The 21,084-nt window shown below is 40.7% G+C and overlaps 1 protein-coding gene across 3 annotated transcripts; it reads right to left on the bottom strand.

Moving 5' to 3' along the window:
• Positions 1–1,378: 1,378 nt before the first annotated feature.
• Positions 1,379–20,829, bottom strand: rgs20 (regulator of G protein signaling 20). 3 transcript variants are annotated; one of them, XM_049599217.1, is made up of 6 exons: positions 19,940–20,829; positions 18,678–18,972; positions 9,773–9,939; positions 6,634–6,708; positions 6,298–6,532; positions 1,379–5,012 (listed from the first exon to the last, which is right to left on the bottom strand). In XM_049599217.1, the coding sequence occupies exons 2-6, from the start codon at positions 18,864–18,866 to the stop codon at positions 4,824–4,826; spliced, it is 855 nt and encodes a 284-aa protein (XP_049455174.1). In that variant the 5' UTR covers positions 18,867–18,972; positions 19,940–20,829; the 3' UTR covers positions 1,379–4,823. The 3 variants fall into 3 exon arrangements, with proteins under 3 accessions (XP_049455174.1, XP_049455173.1, XP_049455175.1); XM_049599216.1 differs by lacking the exon at positions 19,940–20,829 and having other exon boundaries at positions 18,678–19,506; XM_049599218.1 differs by lacking the exons at positions 18,678–18,972; positions 19,940–20,829 and adding an exon at positions 11,600–11,691.
• Between the last annotated feature and the right edge of the window lie 255 nt (positions 20,830–21,084).

The following is a 21,084-nucleotide window of genomic DNA, read 5'->3' as shown; positions in this document are numbered from 1 at the left end:
AACTGAGTATTAGAGTTCAAGGGTCACAAGCAAAAAATGTAGGGAACCACTACTGTTATGTACACACAGGCATTTGTTCAATGGGAATGAGTTAATATTTGCTTACCTTTATTTCCCAGCATTTTCTATGATTGATTATTTAAAAGATCCTTCACAGCTCCATATCAGCAGTCATTTTGTACTCCTCTAAAGGAGTTTGAAGCACCTCTAATGTTTCTGGCAAACACCATCTTCGACTGAACGCACTTAGACGTGTACAATGGGAGAGAATCATTTTGCTCATGTTAACCTTCAAACCAATATTTTAATATTTCCTCTGATAGATTAAAATCCTGTAAAATGAACAGTTGTCAGTTCCTTAAATATTTAGTAGTGGTAGTAATCAATAAATGCCAGTGTTTAGGATAAACCAGGGTTATTATTCAGTATTCTTGTGGTTTGCTATGAGAAGCTCCTCCTGAGTCTCTCAGTGCTGGCCTGGTGTAATTGGCACCTTCTTACCAACCTCAGCAGGATAAAAAGGCAGTTATGCCTTTGGCTGGGATCTTATATAATTTTTCTTGCCTTGTTTTTCAGCATGTGGTATAAACATTCTTTATGCAGGGTAGAGCAGAGCCTATGGTGTGTTCAGAATGAATCTTTATTTGCAGGGCCTTGCAGTCCCGTTAGGTGCTGTTTTCATACCAGGCAGTGATGCTCCTGCCAGGATGTCTTGATAATGCAGGAGTAGAAATTCCTCAGTATTTGAGGGGATACCTGGAATTTCCTCAGGCGCCTGAGGTAAAACAGTCTCTGCCTTGCCTTTCTCACCACTGAGTCAGTATGCAGCACCCAGATCAGGCCCTCTGTGATGTGGAAACCAAAGTATTTGAAGCTTTGCACTCTCTGCACTGAGGACCAGTTGATATTAAAGGGACCATAGGTCCTTGGCTGCTTCTTCCCAAAGTCCACAATCATCTCCTTAGTTTTGCTGACATTCAGGAGTAGGTTGCTGTCCTCTACTTCTTTGAGGAAGGCCTTTTCATCATTATCTGTAATCAGGCCCACCACAGCTGTGTCATCAGCAAACCTAATGATGGTGTTGGAGTCTGAAATGGCTACAGAGTCGTGTGTGTACAGGGAGTACAGCAGGGGACTCAAAACGCCGCCCTGGGGTGCTCCGCTGTTGAGGATGAGAGTGAAAGAGTTGTGTCCGCCCACTCTGACCACCTGGGGTCTTGCTGTCAGGAGGTCGGGGATCCACATGCACAGGGGTGTGTTGAATCCCAGCTCTGTGAGCTTTATGACCAGCCTGGAGGGAACTATGGTGCTAAATCAAATCATTCCAGAGTCAGTAAAATTATTGTGCTTTATTTTATCTTAATCAAAATGCCCACAAGTCATTATTTTCTTGGAGAGTAGCAGAAAAAAAAACTAAACCATATACTGTAAACATTCACATTATTTGTTTTTTTAAAAATGTATTCTTCAGTAAACTCAGCGCAAAATAACACATTTCATATAGTAAACAGAAGAAGAAACAACATTTATAGGCATCACTCCAAACCATTGGCTTAGATTGTGTTTTGAGGTTGATCTGCGCGGTGTATCCATCAGCTCAAATTGCACATAGTAAGTTAAAGTTAACTCTAAGACAAGTAGAAGTGCCACCGTGAAGCACACAGGTTGGCAAGAAGTTCAGATCAAACAGCCCTATCCATTGATCTTTGTCTTCAGCAAATAAAGACATGTGTTGTCATCACCCTCCGCCATACTGTTTGGTAGCGCCACCCAAATGGACCGATGCAGTCACGACTAAGGAATCAAGACAAAACACATGCGATAATTTGGCCAAAGCGAGGGACGATTTCCAGTAAACTGGCCTCATGCTCTAGTAACCACCCATATAGCAAGAGTCTGAAAACAACTGTTGCCCATGAGAAAGATGTCATAAAACTGAATGTCAAGGCACTTCCCCATGTGAGGATCTTGTCTTTGAGTGACGTTTGTGAGGCAACAAAGTAATTTAACTAAAACTATCAGAATACATAAAAGTATTTAATACTTGGCAACTCCAATTTTAGTCAATGGAAACGCTTTCGTTAAACATATGAACACAGTTTACATGGTAGCTTTGGTGTTGCTGCTGACCTGGCTGGACCCCAGCGTCAATTTTAATCAGAAGTTAATTTCATATTGCAGGTGAGATTTTTTAGAGGTTTAGTGTGTAGGATTTACTCTCATATAGCGGTGAAGTTGCAGAACTGAAACTTCTCCCGCCAGTTTTGTTTGTCTGTTCTGGGCTACTGTAGTACAATGTGGTGGACTCAGTGGAAGAGGATATGCTTCCATTTGTAGATATTAACGGCTCATTTTAAGGTAACAAATAACCCTGCTGGTTCTTATTTTCAGGTGATCATAAATTAATTGAAACAATTATTAGTACTGTACATCATTTCTGCAGATAGATGCCCATAAAGCCTACACACTGGACCTTTAGGTGAAAATCACAGATGACTCCACCTGCTGTCAAAAAAATCCCACAAATTTTGATGACGCTTTATTTTACCCATCTGTAATTTATAAGTAATTTCCTGTTAATTTCCAAGAAGTTTCCTGAAAATATGTATTAAAGTACTAATTATTGGTAAACTAGTGACAATTGATGCACTTCTAATTGATTAATTTGAAAAAACTCTCAGCTAAACATGAGAAAAATGTCCAATTTGTTTCCCGGCAAACACACGAGTTGAATAAATAGAAAATGAGCCTAATTGCTTTCATTGGAATTCCACTTTCATGTCTGTACAATAAGTATGAAGCTGCAACCAGCAGTCGTTTAGCTTAGCTTAGCATAAAGACTAGAAACAGGGAAACAGCTAAGATTAAAAAAACAAGACGTGCTAAATATCGAGCTTCAGAGCTGCTGATAGGTGGAATCTGTCACCTTCAGACAGAGCCAGACTAGCAGTTTCCCCTGTTTCCAGTCTTTGTGCGAATCCAAGCTTTAGATTTAGCAAACAGATATGAGAAAGGTATAACTCCATCCATCTTATGTCCAGTTCAGACCAAAGATTCGCGACAAGACAATTTTAAACATGCAACTACTTGCAACACCTGCTGGTTCACACCAATGCAACTAGATGAGGTGTATCATCTCTATGCAACAACTCTCTGTACTACCATTTTGATTTGAGCGACCCACCATCCGACACTGGCACACATAAGGACAGAAACAGAGGCTCAGCAGGGATGGAGCAGCAAGCGATCACGCCATCTGCAGTCATTTTGACTTGACTAGCAGACTTCACTACAAGCCAGTTGGCTGTAGAAACAGGCGACAAGCCTTATGTTCTAAAACCAGCTGCCGGCAACTTTACCAGCTAAGATGCAGGTGACACCATCAGCTCAGACGGCAAGTTCACACAACTGCAACTGCACTCTGCCACGTTCTAAAACGGTTTCGTTTCGTTGCGAATCTTTGGTCGGAGCTGGGCTTTACTCTAGCAAGTGATTAGGCATGTTACTCAGAATGCCATGCTATTCCTTTAAAGGTGCTGTATGAAAGATAATTGATTGAAGTCAAATTCCCAGGGAGTCAAATACTGTTACCAACCCAAATCATCTGTATTTAACCATCTGGGAATGAAACAAAATAATCAACTGTCTTTCTCCAGAGTTACATAAGACACCTTTAAGTTTCCAATCATGCATGAATAATTACTTGGATTTTACTGTGGCAATTCTTCAAAGGATATTCTCATTTCCTGACAAAATTAGTGCCAAATTACTTTGAAAAATTCTCAGAAATTATGAGGAAATTACTGACCCATAAAATAAACCCAAATTCTGACAGTCTCTGACAGTGACCAAACAGTATAGTTAATCCACCGTAGGACTTAACTATAATTTGTACTTATTGTTTTTTCTGTATTGGCAATAGATATCAATAAATAAAAAAATACTTTATCTGGTAAATAGAATTACTTAGGTTCTTTTGTCACACTGGTAAAACTATATTAAACCTATGAGGTGTGCATTGAGTCACACTTAAATAAAATAAAATAAAAATCAGTCTTAAATAGGCAATCATCTGTGGTTCAGTAAAGAAAGTAAAATACCCTTTCATCATTGATTTGAGTTTCTTACGGAAACAAATTGCACACCGTGACAAGAGCTATCATCACTTTCTGTCACTTCACTGATAACCATCACGCACAGTTTCTACACGAACTGGAGTTGCCAAGTCGCTGTCACAGGTACCAAAGTGTGAGGTTAGGTAACGAAACAGGGTGAAACCAAGGTTAAATCATACAGTACCCCACAAAGCTGCCTGCAAGTAGAGCTAACACGTAGCCTTTGACTTGAGCTTTGATTTTCATACGCAGTAAATAGAATCAGGCGTTTCTACATAAAATACCCACAATTCCATTTTTACTATTTACAAACTCATAAATATATATAGTCTACAGTAGGAATCATTTTCCCCCCAAACAATCATACAAAAAAACAACGGACCATAAAAAACTCTGAACACAAATAAAATAGATTATTTCTATCAAAAGAAAGAAAACAGAAATAAAATGTATTCATATTCCTTTGGAGTGTTTTGCTATGTTGATCTGTAGCAGTACTTGTGATGTCGAGCCCTCGGGAGATTTTTTTTTGAGACCTGAGTGTCTTCAGTCAGGTGCAGATCACAATAGCGCTGAGATCCCTGGGAGGGGCCAGGCCCGAGGCCCGGTTTCATGTAATCCTACACTGAACATATAAAGAAAAAATTTAAAAAAGGGAATAGGAAGGGGGGGATAAAGAGAGTTAAAATATCACAGGTCATCACCACCCTAAGATTCGGGGGACTGCTCTGACAGAGTGTTGAGCAGGTTTTTGTAGGCTGGGGAGTTCATGTAGCGGGGATACGAGTCTCTTTGCATTAGTGTGTAGATCTGCAGCTGGGCGTCGTCGAACGTGTGCAAGGTGGGTTCCTGCATGTTCCTGTTGATCGCCTCACGCACACGGGAGTCAAGGCTCACCTGCAAGTCAAGAACCGGGGTTAAAATTGGGGATGATAGCATGTGCACATTCCAAACAATGAATTTTGTGTACCGTTACATGCCTATAGATGACAAAACTGATGTCACTCACACGTCCGTTCAGTAAATATGAAGCGACCATTAGCAGTCAGTTAGCTTAGCTTAGCATAGAGACTGAAAATGTCTAAAGAAAACAAAATCTGCCTAAAGCCCATTAATTAACAACTTACATATCAATCTCATTTGTTTAAAAATTCAAAATTACAAATTGCTGTTTACATGGCATTATTAGTGTTTCTATAACTGTTTCTTGGCTGAGACATTTAAAGCCCAGTTCAGACAGAAGATTTGCGACAAGACTAGTTGAAACTTGCAATTATTTGTGATGCATCGGTCTGCAACGCTCTGAAACCCTGCCAGTTTACACCAATGCGACTAGTAGAGGCGGTATATAGTATCTATAGCAACAACCCTCTGGACTTCCGTTCCAATTTGTAGCTTATTAAAATATGCATGACGATAGTTATGGTAAGATATCGTTACATTTCTGGTGATGAAATGGTGAAAACATAAACAAAACGACTTGAGCTTCAGATGGAAGCCACAATAATTAACTAACATACGTGTCGACAGCCACAGCTGACTTCACTGCAAGCTGATTGGCTGTTGAAACAGGGGACATGCCTCGCACCATGACAAACTGAGTTGCAGGCGACACCATCAGCTAGCTTGAGTCAAGCTCAGACTAGCCAGTTCATACTGCTGTAACTTTTCAATGCATCGTTCCAAAACATTTTCGTCTCGTAGCAAATAACTGGGCTTAACTTCCTGTTGTCTCCGCTGGTTGCCTGGTAACTGCTCAGAGCCAAAAATAGTCTGCTAATAATTATTGCTAAAAATTATTGTTTTTTTTTTCTCGATTGTTTTTCATAGGTTAAACAAACCAAACATGTTAGCTAGTGAGCTTTAAATACGCTGTTGGGTGGAATTTTGTTATTTTTGGACAGCGCCAGGCTAGCCGTTTCCCCGCTTCCAGTCTTTATGCTAAACTAAGCTAAGCTAAGTAACTGCCGACTGTAGCTTCATATTTACCATACAGACATGATAGTGGTATCAATCTTTTCATCCACTTCTGTAAAAGAAAGCTAATAAGCGCATTCTCCAAAATGTCAAACTCTTCCATAAATGTCATGGAGACTGAGACCAACATTTGTCAGATATGAAGTTTCACCCTTGAATTCAACATATTCTTAATAACACTGTGTAATCAAGAGCTGTCTCTGACCTCTTTAGGCGAGAGGATGGAGATGTAGTCCTCGTAGATGACTCGAGCCCTCTCCTCTACCGTGCTCTTATTGGTGTCTTTGCTGAACTCCTCACAGGCTAACCAGAAGAGCATGTTCTCCTCGCTGAACTCGGTGCGAAGAAACTGTCGGAAGGAGTTCCTCCCCGCTGGGCAACACATTAGCTTATCAAACGACTGGCCCCATGAGCGCACCTCCTCCAGCGTGGGCTTAGGGCTGCAGAGAGCGTGGACAACATGGGGGTGAGTGATTTCAACATTTACTTTCACAAATATGTTCAGGAGATATGGCATTTTTGAGCAGTGACATCAACTGACCAGTCTTCACAGTCTGAGGTCCCTTCTTTGACATCATAAGAAGTCTTTCGGTTCCTTTCATCCCGGTCTTCATTCCTTGTGGTGAGACAGACAAACTGATTATTAACTGCACATCATCATTATGCCTCCACGCCAGCAACAACCAAGGCTGGAGGCTGTAGCGTTTTCAGGTTGTACCTCCACCGGTCTGTCCATCTGTCCCACTCTTGTGAACACCTTGATGGAATTTCTTCAAATTTGGCACAAACGTGTACTTGGACTCAGAGATAAACTGGTTAGAATTTGATAATCAAAGATCAAGGTCATTGTGACCTTGCAAAACACGTTTTTGGCCATAACTCAAGAGTTCATACACAAATTATGACGAAATTTCACACAAACAACAAATAAGATAAAATGATGACATTTTATATCAAAAAGGTCAAAGGTCAATTGCACTGTGACATGATAATGTTCTGCAAAACACTCTTCCTGCCATAATTTAGGAACAGAAGGGGAGATTGTGACCATATTTCACATTTGTTCAGATACTGAATTGGTGACACTAATCTTGGGTGACCATTAGGGCTGAGTATAAGTATCAACCGAAATCACCCAGTGCTAGGTAGTATTAAAACTTATTATTATTAAAACTTAAAACTTAAGGTTATGCTTGCAGCCAATCACCACAAGCATTCTTCGATTTAATGTGTGATTGACCCACTACGGCAGCAGCAACTACCCATACAGTCTGTGATAGGGTGACGTTGAGCATAGTGTATTTTACCGAATTGGCAGTTCAGCGTGCCAAGATGACACCAAAACATTTTAAAGTATGATGGCATTTTGTCTATGTGAATGCTTCCATTCACATGATGGGTGTCAAATTAAGAAGAAACCAAATGGTATTAAATGAAGTACTCTATTGGTATTGGTATCACCTTAAGGGTTGTGGTATTGATACTGATATTTTAAGTTTAAAAACACTACCCAGCCCTCATGTCCACCTTGTAACTGTGCTGATTGTGTAGATCTTGTATGCTGCCGGGTTGAAGTACTGTCAGCTATCAGGCTACTATTTTCTGTTGTATGTTGTTCCTCTGGTCGTCCACCACAAGCTCATTGGTTTTGCTGATACTGAGCTTCACGTGATTGTCATTGAACCATGTGACAAAGCTCTCTGTCAGTCCTCTGTACTCCTCTGTTCTGTAAAAATATTTTCTGAGTGAAGACAGCATGTTTCTCACTGGAAATTTCTCACGAGAATCAAATGTATAAATATATTGATAACTTCCATTTCGCCAAAAAATACAGTCAATACTTTTAATTCAATTCCTTCAAAGTCTTCACTACATATAAGTCTGGAGTGACATGAATGAAAACTACAACACAGCTAGTTGGCGGAGGCATAAAACTAGAGGGCAATAATTCATAAACGTTGTATACACGCATATAAAACCACCCTGTGTGAACACAGTAGCTCATATTCATCATAGTATTTTTTGTTATTCTTTGCCATGCACTCTCACCTGTAGAGCTGAGGCAGTTGCTCAAGTAATTGATTAGATGATCGATAAAAAATTAATCAGTAGCTGTTTTGATAATAGATTATTCATCTCAGTCATTAATTTATTAATTCTCCATAATGACTTATCCTGTTAGGGGTTGTGGGGTGCTGGAGCCTATCCCAGCTGACTGGGCGAGAGGCAGGGTACACCATGGACAGGTCACCAGACTATCACAGGGCTGACACATAGGGACAGACAACCATTCACGCTCATATTCACACCTACGGGGAATTTAGAGTCACCAATTACCCTGCATGTCTTTGGACTGTGGGAGGAAGCTGGAGTACCCAGAGAAAACCCATACTCACACGTAGGAAACATGAAAACTCGAACCCTCCACCCCGGGTTCAAGCCAGGAACCCTCATGCTGTGAGGGCAACTGTACTACCATGCCATCACTGTGCAAAATGTTGCTGGTTCCAGACACTCAAATATAAACATTTCCTGGTTTTCTTTCTCTTCTATCACCCCCTTTTCCACCAAATTAGCCCTGGTTCATGAACTGGTTCCATTAATGTTTCCTTTCCTGTAACCTTGGTCCTATCTGTTGAACCTGTCCACATTTCCACAAGTTTTGACCAGAACCACTGTAATCAAGGTTGTGTCATCAGTGGAGGCCGTTGCACAATGCCCAACAGAAGCAAACAATGGGAGCAACATCGGGGATCACCTGTGAACTTTAGTTCTGGTATTAAAGATACAAGCATGGAACAATTATTAATGAGACTACTGCACACTCTTTGATGATTTCTCATTTGACTTCTCCAGTGTTGCCTTCTCCATCTTCTCCTTCTAACCTGTAGAATATGACACACCCATTACTGTCATGGTTTGCACTTTAGGTCGAGGAAAACTTGCTGTTTTGGTTCCAGCTGAGACCCAACTTCTCAGGTTCTGAACCAATTCATTTTTGGTCAAAATGCTCTGAACGGCTCAAAATTAGGTGCCAAAACCAAAACAGAACAGGTTTCATGTTTGTGGAAAAGGGGTATGTGACAGTAAACCAGATATCTTTGGGTTTAAGACTGTTGGTCGAACAAAAAAACAAATTTGAGGATGTCACCTTGGATCTTGGAAATTATGATGAACATTATGCACAATTTTCTGACATTTTATAGACTAAACATTTGTACAATCAATCAAGAAATGAAAATGAGTGAATGTTCATTAGACATATATCAGATACCTATATGATGTAAATACTCATGACACATATACATACATAAATACTCATCCTGTATATAATAGCAATGTGTTTGCTTATATTTGTTTAGCTGTGTGTCTGAATCTACGTTGTCTTGTAAATGTGTTTGATTTGGTGTGATTCCCTCCACATTCAGCTTGCTGAATTGCAGATATTACAGGAGCTCACATTTCTCACTTTCTCATCAGATAGCTAACTGCTGTTCAGGCTTTTACACTCTAATAAGGCTGCTGCAGGTCCACAGATCACATGCAAAAATATTGAGAGCATAAGACACAAGCCAGAGCCTGCTGCTCAGACACAGCAGCACAGGCTGTGCTGTCCTGTGTGCAGTAATGTCAGCCGTGTTGCGCCACGACCAGTGAGTTCTCGGGTGGGGAAGACCTACCAGGAACAGCTACAGCAGCAGCACCAGCAGAAGCAACATGCATTTGAGCCCCGTGGGTTGGCCTGGCCCGGCTGGCCCTGCTGGGCCGGTGCAGTTCCCCCCGCTGCCGACTCCTGCTGCACCGACATCTGCCTCTTTCGCATCTCCATCCGCTCTGATCCCATGGGCTATAGACAGAGGAGAGGCACTGAGTTTAGCGTTTTGTATGTCATGAGGAGATTTTATCTTGTGGTAAGAAAATCTCTTGACCTGCGATGGATTTGTATGATATAAATCAGTGCCAGTGTATGGACAGCACTGTGATGACACCAAAGATTGCATCCATTTTTCCAACACTTTGATCACTCCCACCAGGTTAATTAGATTTATTTATTTTACCAGTCACCAGTTGACACCTATGTATTTGTGATGTGTGCAGGAAGTGCTGCTGATGCTCTGGGGCTGGAGCATGTGCTGGCATGCCCAGAGGTCAAACTGTCAAGGAATGCTGTTTTGTTCTGTTCAGAGGGAAAGTATGGAAGAATAATTTGCTGATTTTGTTTCTCATGCTGCCAAATATACACCCACCAAGCACATTTCAGTCCTTCTAATCCCAAACCGGCTGTATGTTCCCTTATACGCTCCAACTGCATGTGTAAAAGAGATGGATTGTTGACCATCGGCTCAATGTTCATAATCCAAAATTTAAAACATCCCATTTGTGAAAGCCTGAGTGTAAAAGCAGTGCATTAAAGGATTTGCAACGCTAGCTGGGCCCAAGTGGGGCAATAAATTAAATGCACATGAAAGTAATGAAAATATTTGTCCTTTTTTTAGGGATTTAACTTGTCAAGTGTCACCCTGCCATGCACCTTTAGGCTACATTTGTCATGTTCATGGGGGGATTCCTGTGTTTTAACTGTGATGATAGCTCTCTATCAACAGAATCCCCATTAAGGATCACAGGCCTATAGATACAGACAGGCTCTGCTCACAGAATGACTTCTTGTCTGATTTTTAACAAATGTGTCATCACCAGGTCAGACGCTGCCAAATCCTGTCAGATCATTTTATGTAACAAAGCTGTCGCTTCCAACACACGGCACCATCCGGCTACTACCTGACACAAGAAACGATGCTTTCGAAAAAAAAAAAAAAAAAAATGTCAGGAGATTTGGTACATGGGAGGGGAGAGGAGGGGGGGCGAAAGCGCAGCTTGCAAATCTATAACCGCAGCATCGCTCTATCACAGCCTTTCAGTGAATAGAATACCATTTGGTCATTTCTAAAATGGATCCGCGCGCGGGTTCACTCACATTCAGAGCAGGCTTCAGCTGCAGATTTCGTGCGTCTTGCCAAATGGCATATTTTACGCGTTAGGTGTCGGGTCCTTCAAAGCTGACACAATTGCAGTATATGCTATGGCTTGACTCAACGGCTATAGACGATGAAATGGGGGGTGGGGGTGGTCGTACCCATTCAAAGGATAAATCATGATAACACCAAATAAACCGCTCCTCTCCTCCAATCTTACCGTAGCAGAAATGTGAACGACACTGTAACGGTGTGATGGTTGCTGAACGATTTCATTTTTTACAACAAAAAACAGCAGAAACCATTGCAATTACCAACTCGCACAACACCATCAATGGAAAGTGCCACCATGAAGAACCGTAGAGCTTCTTCGCCCTGGACAACCACCGAAAAGACACTGCCTAGATCTGTTAAAAGCCCACTGTATACAGCAACATAGTGACATGCCATTTCAAATCACCGGGAAACGGCCTCAAATGCTCCGCTCACGACATGTCCGTGCAAATGATACATCGGTTTGCTACCAGTACTTACAATTTCACCATGTATGCACAGCGAGAAGAGGTAATTCTTTGCCTTGATTACATCCGATGGCACATAAGGCTTTTTTTCCCCCGACCGGCTGCTTCAAGTCAGTACGCATGCGTCTTCTCTCCAGCTCGTAGTAGCCCAGTGAGGAGCGTAAACCCTGACAGTATGGCACAGGTTTTTACAGTGCAGGTCCTTTACCCTGCCCTGGACGCAGGAGACTCCAGGAGCGCACTATTGATGCAAGAAGGCTTTGTGATAAAGAAAAGGAGCCAAAAATAAAGCTTACAGACTAACGCACCAGACAGAAAAACACGTTTAAACCCCACTTAAGTTCTTATTAAATTCCAGCTATTTACAAAACTTAAAAACATCTAGAAATGTTACCAAAAAGCCATCATTTCATTGGCACATGCGCCTTTAGCCTGAAGTCGCTGTCTATGGTGCTGAAACAACCAGACGCTTACTGCAGCTGCACTTCTTTCAACTCTCTGAAGGATAGCGTGACTTTGACAGCAAATGTTACACCATTTGGGGAGTTTAGTCTCACATTCAAGGGCGTAGGTTAATGGGGGGCACATAAAACTGGGGTTTGGGGTCCCCTCCTGGAAGATTTTGAGCGTCAAGCACTAACTTTCCTGCATTCTTGTGAAATGTTCTGCACTAACTTGAGGTGAAAATGTTTGTAATTAAGTCCTTTAATGCTTTTGTGTTGTTGGGGAGGGCATAAGCACATGTCCTCAATATAGAGGGGGATGTTTCCCCTGTGCCGCCCCAAAATCTACACTTACGCTCCCATTTGACTGAGTGATCCATCCATCAAGAGCACTCAACTGTTTTTTTTTTAATTTCGTGAATGACTTTAATCCTCTTGTCACACACAGATATACACACAATCTTTCATGTCAATGCATACACAGTCGTGTACAATACATAGACAAATACATGCTTCTCCTTATGCAGCAGTGTTAATCTGCATTGTCCCTGTTAAATACACTTCAAATTAAATCATAGGTTGCCGTGCAAGTTACCCACAGTGTCTTGCATTGGAGCATTTAGTCTAACTCTCCTACAGATGATTGCCAGGCTCCTGTTGTGCCCTGTAATCTACAGTACAGGCCTGCCACCGGTAATGATGCAGAAGACAACACTGCCATCTGAAGGCAGTTAGAGCCGCAGCACTAACATGATGTTCTCCATGCACATGATAGTAAAGCACCGGCTGACTCATAGAGCCTCGATGCTCATGTGAATTTGTGAAAGGCACGGTTGTGTCTGCAAGATATGATCTGCTTGATGTAATCCCTGATGTTTTACATGCTTGTGTGAGTATTATACTGTGTCAGTTTATTTCCATGTGATGCAGAATCGAGATGGGGATGATGGTGTGTTCTCACACATACATTTTTAATGCAATCTACTCTATGCCTTTTTTTCATGCATCGCGTGTAGGTGCACATCATGTTTTGCTTTGCACAAACACCAGATGGCACTCCGCCTATTCTGCAAATGTGTACTACAGCATACTGTATTTTATCTAATTATCTACTTTGATTTACACCAACACATTTATGCTGTCTGGGTCACATTGTTAGTCAAGATGCTCTTTGATGCTATGGAAGTGCTGCAAAATGTGAGCGTGTGTATACAAAACGAAGCGGAGGACTGTTCTTATAGTGCCCGACACAACACAGATCTGGTACTGTTTTATGATACTGCCTATTGAACCATTTCAGGATTAGGCATTTGTTCTGAGACCTCGTCAAAAAGTAGGGAAAGGAGATTTTTTTTCCCTGTCCAGATTAATTACTGTACTGAACTGGGGCGTACCCTGACCATCCACGCATCTTTATTCCCCTCTAGAGATATGAGCATGTGACTTTCTCCACAACACTCCATTTAACACCTTCCCCTGTGTTCATGTTATGCAACACAGACCCACAAATAGCCATGAGAGATTGATACATACACACGCAAGCCACAACTGATACTTTATGCCATCGTGATTTTGACGGACACGCAGACTTTTCCCCTCCGAGGGCGCCATGACAAGTAGAGGAGGGAGTCTGAACGCACAAGGTCAAACGGAAGAGTAGGACGCCAGAAGTGGGGGAGAGGATGAATTAAGTCTTTTCAGTGTGTGTGATTAAGGGGATTCGAAGCATTGTGAAGCTCTGATGGAGATAGAATTAACTGTAGATTCCATCAGTGGAGCTTAACATACAGATAGGCACTGGAGAGAGGAAGTGTGGTCACAAATGTAAGATGTCAAGATCATGGCTGGCATTGTGAGCGTTCTGAAGCAACAAAGATGGCAATAATGTATTCGGTAACACTTCACTTGAAGGTATCTACATAAGAGTGACATGACACTGTCATGAACTTGTCATAAACATTATGTACATGTCATAAACGTTGATGACTGCTGTCATTAAGTGTCATTCGGTTTTTGTAATGACAACTTGACATTAACTAGGATGACATTACCAGAAGATGTCTTTGTCATAACATCTTGACATTAACAAGAAATGCACCTGTTTTTGTGTTCATGACAAGTTGACATAATGATTATTATAATTAGACGCGCAAGGTTACAGACTGTCATGACAGCCAGTCTTATCCTTCATGATATCTTAATGACAAATCAGAATGGTACCACTTTACTTTAGATCAAAGCATATATTCATTACACTGTCATAATGGTGTCATAACAGCCAGTTTTGTGTCGTATCCTGCCAGACATCAGAGTGTTAGAATCGGTCTGTAACCTTGCACATCTAATTATAATAAGCATTATGTCAACTTGTCATAAACACAAAAAGAGGTGCATTTCTTGTTAATGTCAAGTTGTTATGACAAAGACATCTTCTGGTAATGTCATCCTGGTTAATGTCAACTTGTCATAATCAAGACAACCCAAACAATGTCAACTTGTCATTACAGAAACCAAATGACACTTAATGACAGCAGTCATAAATATTTATGACATGTACATAATGTTTATGACAGGTTCTTGACAGTGTCATGTCATTCTTATGTAGATACCTTCAAGTAAGGTGTTACCCAATATTCTCTCCATTTGATTTTGATTTCCTGCTGACATTGTTCCTCTAATTAATTTCCCCCAGGTGTGTTCATTAAGTTGATCTTTGTACTGTAAATGTCAGGCTCAATTTAATAAAGCGCAATCAGTGTCTTAATCCTTATAACCAAGTTACACAGTCATCTCCTCTTTTGTTTTTTACTTTAACATCACATTATCAACCTAACTCTTGGCGACATGTCTCCATGCAAACAGTTAACACAATTCTATTGAGCTCTATTTAGAGACATTTAAGAGTCTTGCAGGGGAAACACAGGATCTTACTGTGATTCTATCTGACCTTTTTCTTGAAAGTTTAATGTTACAGGAAGTGATTGTTATTGTAATGCTATTTGATGTATCATTATAAATGTTGCAGGATGGGATTGTTATTGTGATGCTATTTGATGCAACATTTATTTCTTTATCGTCCCCTGGGATGAAATTCAGTTCACAGCCAGAGGCAATAAAAAAATGCATTCAACATAAACGACAACACCAACCAACAAATACTTAATGGATTTACAAGTACTGCAAATAGCCGAGTCCAAAATGCCATCACTGATCTGTGGCCCTGATCTAAGTTTTAAAAGAACGCTCACACAACATATGCAGTGCAAAGTGGCTTGAGGCTGCTCTTAAAAGAATACAAATGAGAATCATATCATGTCTCCTTGTATAAATTTCAATTACCTGCACGAACTGATAGCACAGCTCTCTACTTAAAATGTACAGGAACTCCTGGGACTATCAATAGTCACTAAGTGGAGGGCAGCCTCTCTTTGCTCTACTGACAAGAGCTCTGAAATTAAGCTCAAGAGGCATTTTCTTTATCAGGGTATGCCACTTGTCATTTCTGTAATTGTTTAGACTCTATAATAACAAATAAACGGCATCATAAAGGTCATGAAAATGCAATTAGAATATAATTAAGCAATAGCTTGTGAATGCATTTCAGTTATCGCACTGCTTACTTTTATTACCACAATGAGAAGCTAGCTAAATATACACTTTCACAAAGATAAAGCATGGATAAATCTATATACAGCACAATACATGGAAACAGGTATAGGCTTTTAGGGCAAGGAGGTAAATTTATGAACTGACTGCAAGGCCAATCATTAGCGTGAAAGATGAGCACTTTTTGTTACATATGTTATATTCTGTATGTGTGGTGATCAATACAATCTGTGATTTAGTGTTAACTCGGTCACAGTTCTAAAATAAAGACAGGTCAAGGCATCCTGGTGGAGGTCTAAGATGCTGACAATGTCATAGAGCTTTTTTCACAGCAGACATTTTGACTTGTCATCGTAGGAAAAGGTGTTAATAATATTTACACAGTGGCTCCGTTCCATTTAAGGCTCCCAATAAGCTGTGATATTGAGACAGCATTCACAATACCAGCAAACCAACAGAGATAAATGCAGCCATCGTTAAGGTTATTAATTACACCTGTGCTTTCTCTACCGTGACTACTGTGACAAAGTTCTATTGCAATGTCCCTGGTTTGAGTGCCTGTCTCTTCTCCTGTTGAGTACTATCCAATAAGAGCTAAAATATTTAAATAAAGTCAGTAAAATGGGTGATAAAAATACAGATGGGTGCATATAACGCCACAAGAGGCTGCCAAGCTCTCTGTTGCCAACACTACCACACTGGTTCTGAACATTCATGGCCCTAAATGTGTGGCATGGAGATGTTACAGCAGGAAAAGCACAGGTGTAAATGATAACATTAACGAGGGCCGTGGGGCCAGCTACAGAGCCCTGCTACTGGGCATGCTGGCTCACTGCGGGGACACTTTGTGGAACTGATCATCGAAAGTGTTGTTGGTAACACCTAAACACCTGTGTTTTTCCTGCAATGACAAATCAGAATGTCTGCTGTGGAAAACATGAGTTTGGACCTCAAATTGATTAGTGAATTCAGTCAAAATACAGTAAGACAGAATTCAAAGTCTTGATATGAACATCTACAAGTGCATGTTTTCTCAAGTTAGAGGTCCATTTACAGGTGTTAGGGAGTCCTGCTACACTTGAGGACAGAAGTTTCATAAAGCCGTCTGTAGCTCCAGAGGGAGCTGTGTGAAATCTCATATATATTACTTCAAGTGTTGTCACTTGTGTCAGCATCTGTTGGGGCTGAAGACTACAAGTTTAAAGATAAAAGCATCTGGTGTTGTGGGGTTAGACAGAACTGAGGTATCCAGACCTCTGTAGCCTGTTTCTCAACTATGCTTAAGATTAGCTGCTACTAGCATAACCCACTCAAATCTCTGATCAGACTGTTTGGAGTTGAGTTGCATTGTGGGTGACGTAGGCGCGAGGTGTGGAAGAAGAATACGTGGAATTTAAAAGGCAATATCTCTGGTTCTGCTGCTTCAGTTTTGATCTATAATTATTAATTCAATCTGTCCATCAGGAGTCCAACAATATCAAGTTGGTAGAGTACTTATATTATTATATCCAAAAAGCAGTACATGAAATAGATGATCTTTGAACAGAAAACATTATATTCTTCCTCCTCCTCATAGTATATAATGGCATTTACGCACGTGAATGGAAAAAGAAAACAATCAGAGCAGAGGAGTCTGGTCGATGATGTCAATCACTGCTCCTGAACTGCGGTCAAACTGTCAAACTAAGCAGCGCTTATCAAAGAAAGACGGTCCGGCCGGTAGGCGGTGCTTGGTGCTTTGGTCAGCTGTTTCCAACATGGCGGCTGGGCCTTAAACCTTCTCCTTTTACTGCTAAACAGTACACTAAAATATGCTTCTGAAAACATCTGAGGTGAGAATGAGAACATCTGATGCAGGCTGTCCATTTCGACAGTTTGACCACAGTTCACAAAGTGATTGATATGACTGACAGCTTCGTTACAGACTCCTCGGCTCTGATTGGTTGTTTCTGGTGCGTCGCTGTCGATTCTAGCGAATTATAGGCAGTAGGATGAGTTTTAGCAAATATGACAAAAAGTTTTCAGAAAAGTTTCCTACTGTAGATCTAATTTCATGGGTCACAGTCTTTTCAGTCAGTTGTGTTGTGTTCCATAGACATTTTTTACTACTAAGTTCATAGCAATGCAAAATATTTAGATAGTAAGTCAACAAGCTCCAGTACTTTACATACACAATTTGTGTAATGTATATGTTATGATCTGAACTGACTCAGTTCTGGGAGCAGCTCCTGTGGATTTCTTACAGTCCCTTCCCCTCTGTAAATATAAACATAGTTCTCTTTACTACAGAAATCTATCAGGAATCTGTATATATCCAATTACCAAGGAATATTCTGCTGCCAAGCTCAATCACATTTTCAGACTACTGTTAGAAATGACTGCATGTATTTGCAACTGGCTACATATACACTTAATTAAGGCATTAATACTAGCTGTAATGTATGTTTACAGTCTGTCTGTCTGTCTGTGTGTCTGTCTGTGTGACAGACTGCAACTTAATTTAGATTTCCAATAACTGGTATCACACTATTTCAAGACTCACCATCTTCTTTTAATCTTCTTAGGCCTCGTTCAGACAGGAAGTACATCCCTAAATAGAAGTTTGGCAAGAAGCGAAAAGGAGCTGCTGATGCTCAGACAAGAGCAATCTAGTTACAATAATAACAACGACAGTAACAACACTGGGGATCAATATAAAAAGAGCAAATACTTGATATATAAGTGTGGGGATATTGCTGCAGTTTATTATGCTCTCAAAAGTAATAATCTTGACAGAATACTTTCAGTGTTATTTGTTATTTGCAGCAGCTAACAAGCAACATGCTGGTTACTGTTCTCTGATCCAAAACGTTTCTGAAATATGTACTCAAAGATCTTTTTTGTACTGTTGTAGTTTTACTTGACTGGTTGGTGAGTTTAAATTGTATTTGTTCCATATTAATTAGCTCCAAAGTAGTAATCAGTGGTATGTTTATTATAGTGAGGCTATCATCAAGATAGTAAGGCTTGCCAGGGGGGATAAAAATTCCAACATGCCCATACCTCAAGGCACACCATCTCCTGTTCCTCTGGGGCCTGGTCATTGTAGTTCACTGGGTATCCCACACCGTGCCGGCAGGCCCGGACCAGTCCCCGTATCCTCTGCCACATCAGGGCCCTGGAGCGTCTGATCCCCCGCAGAGCAGATGTGGGCCTGATCTCCCACTGCCTCACCGCTCTAGCACATGGCATGCTCCGACCATGAGGCCTCACTCGCCACGTGAGGCTCCAGTCTCTTTGAGATCATAAGAAATCCACGCTCCTTGCTCCTGTCCTCTAAGTTTTCCCGGCGTCTGTTCTGAAGCACATTGTGGCAGAGAGATAGGGAGAGACAGAGGAAAGAAAAAAGCATCAGTGACCCCGACGGAGAGAAGAGTGTTTACAAAGGAGAGGGCAGAAGGGGATTAGGACAATGTCCCTACTGGATGCAATCCTGATTCCTCTGTGCTTTACTGCGTCTCACCAGCTTAGGACAGATTAAGCCAGGAGGTCTTAGTGTCTGAGTGAGATGGAGGAGGAAGACTAGTGACAGACGTGGATTCATTTGTGATTGTAAATGCTCCTTGATGAACTCCCATGTAACAGAATGGATTAAAACACAGTGATAAATGGACTTTGTAGGGGAAACATATGGCCACAATACCCATCCATTAATACAGACACACACTCAACGTGTTTCACAAGGAGCTTTTAATGTGTTGTGCTTTGTGTCGCTCATTACGGACTCCCAAGGATAAACACTGATCAAAGCTCTTCAGTGTGAGCAATCAACTGACTTCAGCTCTCCGTCATCCTCACAAAGCCACAAAGTTAAAGTACACCATTAACTGATAACACAGCTGTAATTGATTGGCTGGAGTCACATGTGGCGTATATCTCATTTTCCAGCCCCATTAGGATACTGGATGTTGTCTGACAGACAGAGACACACACTATTCATTCGATCTGTTCTCCTGCTTCTCTCTCCAAGGTTTGTTTTGATTCCGGGGACTATTTGCAGTCTGTGCTTTGGCAGCAGGAGCATAGATAGTCCCCTTGGTTGTATCACTTTCATATTTCACTGCAGCAGCCCTCACGCTTTGGGCAAGCCTCGTAAATTATCAAAAAGACAGCAATTCAATTCAATTCCTACTACTACTGCTATTAGTCATACTTCTACTTTTATTACACACATGATTAATATTGTCACAAACATAGCCTTTATTATCATATATTAATATGTACATATAACAACTACCAAAATACTGAATACCAAATATCATTACTGTTTGGCATGGATCCACCCCTTGCTCCTCCACAGCTCCACCCTCTTATCCAGATATTTGCATGTCTGGTTGCAAAAATCCAAGATGGCGACAGCCAAAATGCCAAACTCGAGGCTTCAAAACAGCAGTCCACACACCAATGTGTGACATCACGGTGGCTATGTCCATTATTTTTACAGTCTATGCTGTTTGCTGTGCATCTCTCTCTGACACTCTCACTCTCTCTAAATGTATCATTTTGTCGTATAGATCACTGTACATTTATTGTGTTGATCTGTCCTGTGCACACATCTATTTTACGTCTGTCTCAGCAAGGGAGTAGAGTTTTTAAATCATTCACACAGACAGATTTAGCACTTCCATATAGTTATTTAAACCTAATACGCTACATTTAATACACTACATTTCTACATGAATGATAACTGGAGCCACAGACAATAGTAGTGTGAATTTTTCAGGCCTTTTCAGATCTGGACTCTGAGCATCTCAGGCAAACCATATCACTAGCAACTTCTTCAGTGTCAAATTTACCAGTATAACCATTTCTAATTTTACCAGTGCTTTTCATAATATTCAACACAGTTGTTCTGTTGTTGTTCTCTAGGACCAATTATTAATTTATTCAAATTATTTCTCTCGTGTTAACTGTCAGAATTTTAAGTGTCACATATGTACAGTTTATTATTATTAAGTGGTACTGAGGTGTTATTGCTGCAAAAATTGCTGTAGCCTTACTTTTTGGCCAGTGAAATTAAATTGAATATGCTTTGTGACATCACACGATAGCACTGTATTTCCACCATGTTTTCATATATTGCAAATAGGAGAAGGAAAAACGAATAACATAAGATTCCCAATTTTATCATATTGCTCTATATTTATATGCTTAAAGCCAGTGGCGTAAGGTAGTTATGATGGGCCCTAGTGCATGCTATCATTCACATATCGTCTCTTCACATGATCAGAGACTTGACACTGGATAACATCAACGTACATATTACTCAGCAATCATCACTGCGTATCTGTATATAACAAAAATACCAAAGAAAATAAGAAATTATTCATTTAATTTAACATTTCCAATTGCTGATTTATAGTTATAGAATTAACAAATTGTTTTGTTATAGATGGTATTGACTATTTTA

This window comes from Epinephelus fuscoguttatus, linkage group LG15 (genome assembly GCF_011397635.1).
Source record: "Epinephelus fuscoguttatus linkage group LG15, E.fuscoguttatus.final_Chr_v1".
Taxonomy (NCBI): Eukaryota; Metazoa; Chordata; class Actinopteri; order Perciformes; family Serranidae; genus Epinephelus; species Epinephelus fuscoguttatus.
The sequence above is the reverse complement of the archived record's forward strand: the minus strand, read 5'-3'. Positions and strand labels throughout refer to the sequence as shown.

Bases quoted from the DNA above. Each gene is read 5' to 3' on its own strand.
- rgs20 (XM_049599217.1), bottom strand. From the start codon at position 18,866: ATGCCATGTGCTAGAGCGGTGAGGCAGTGGGAGATCAGGCCCACATCT. The intron at 9,940-18,677 runs GTATGGGCATGT...CTCTGTCTATAG, and splicing joins AGGAGATGGTGTGCCTTGAG to CCCATGGGATCAGAGCGGAT. The intron at 5,013-6,297 runs GTCAGAGACAGC...CTTGACTTGCAG, and splicing joins CCATCCTCTCGCCTAAAGAG to GTGAGCCTTGACTCCCGTGT.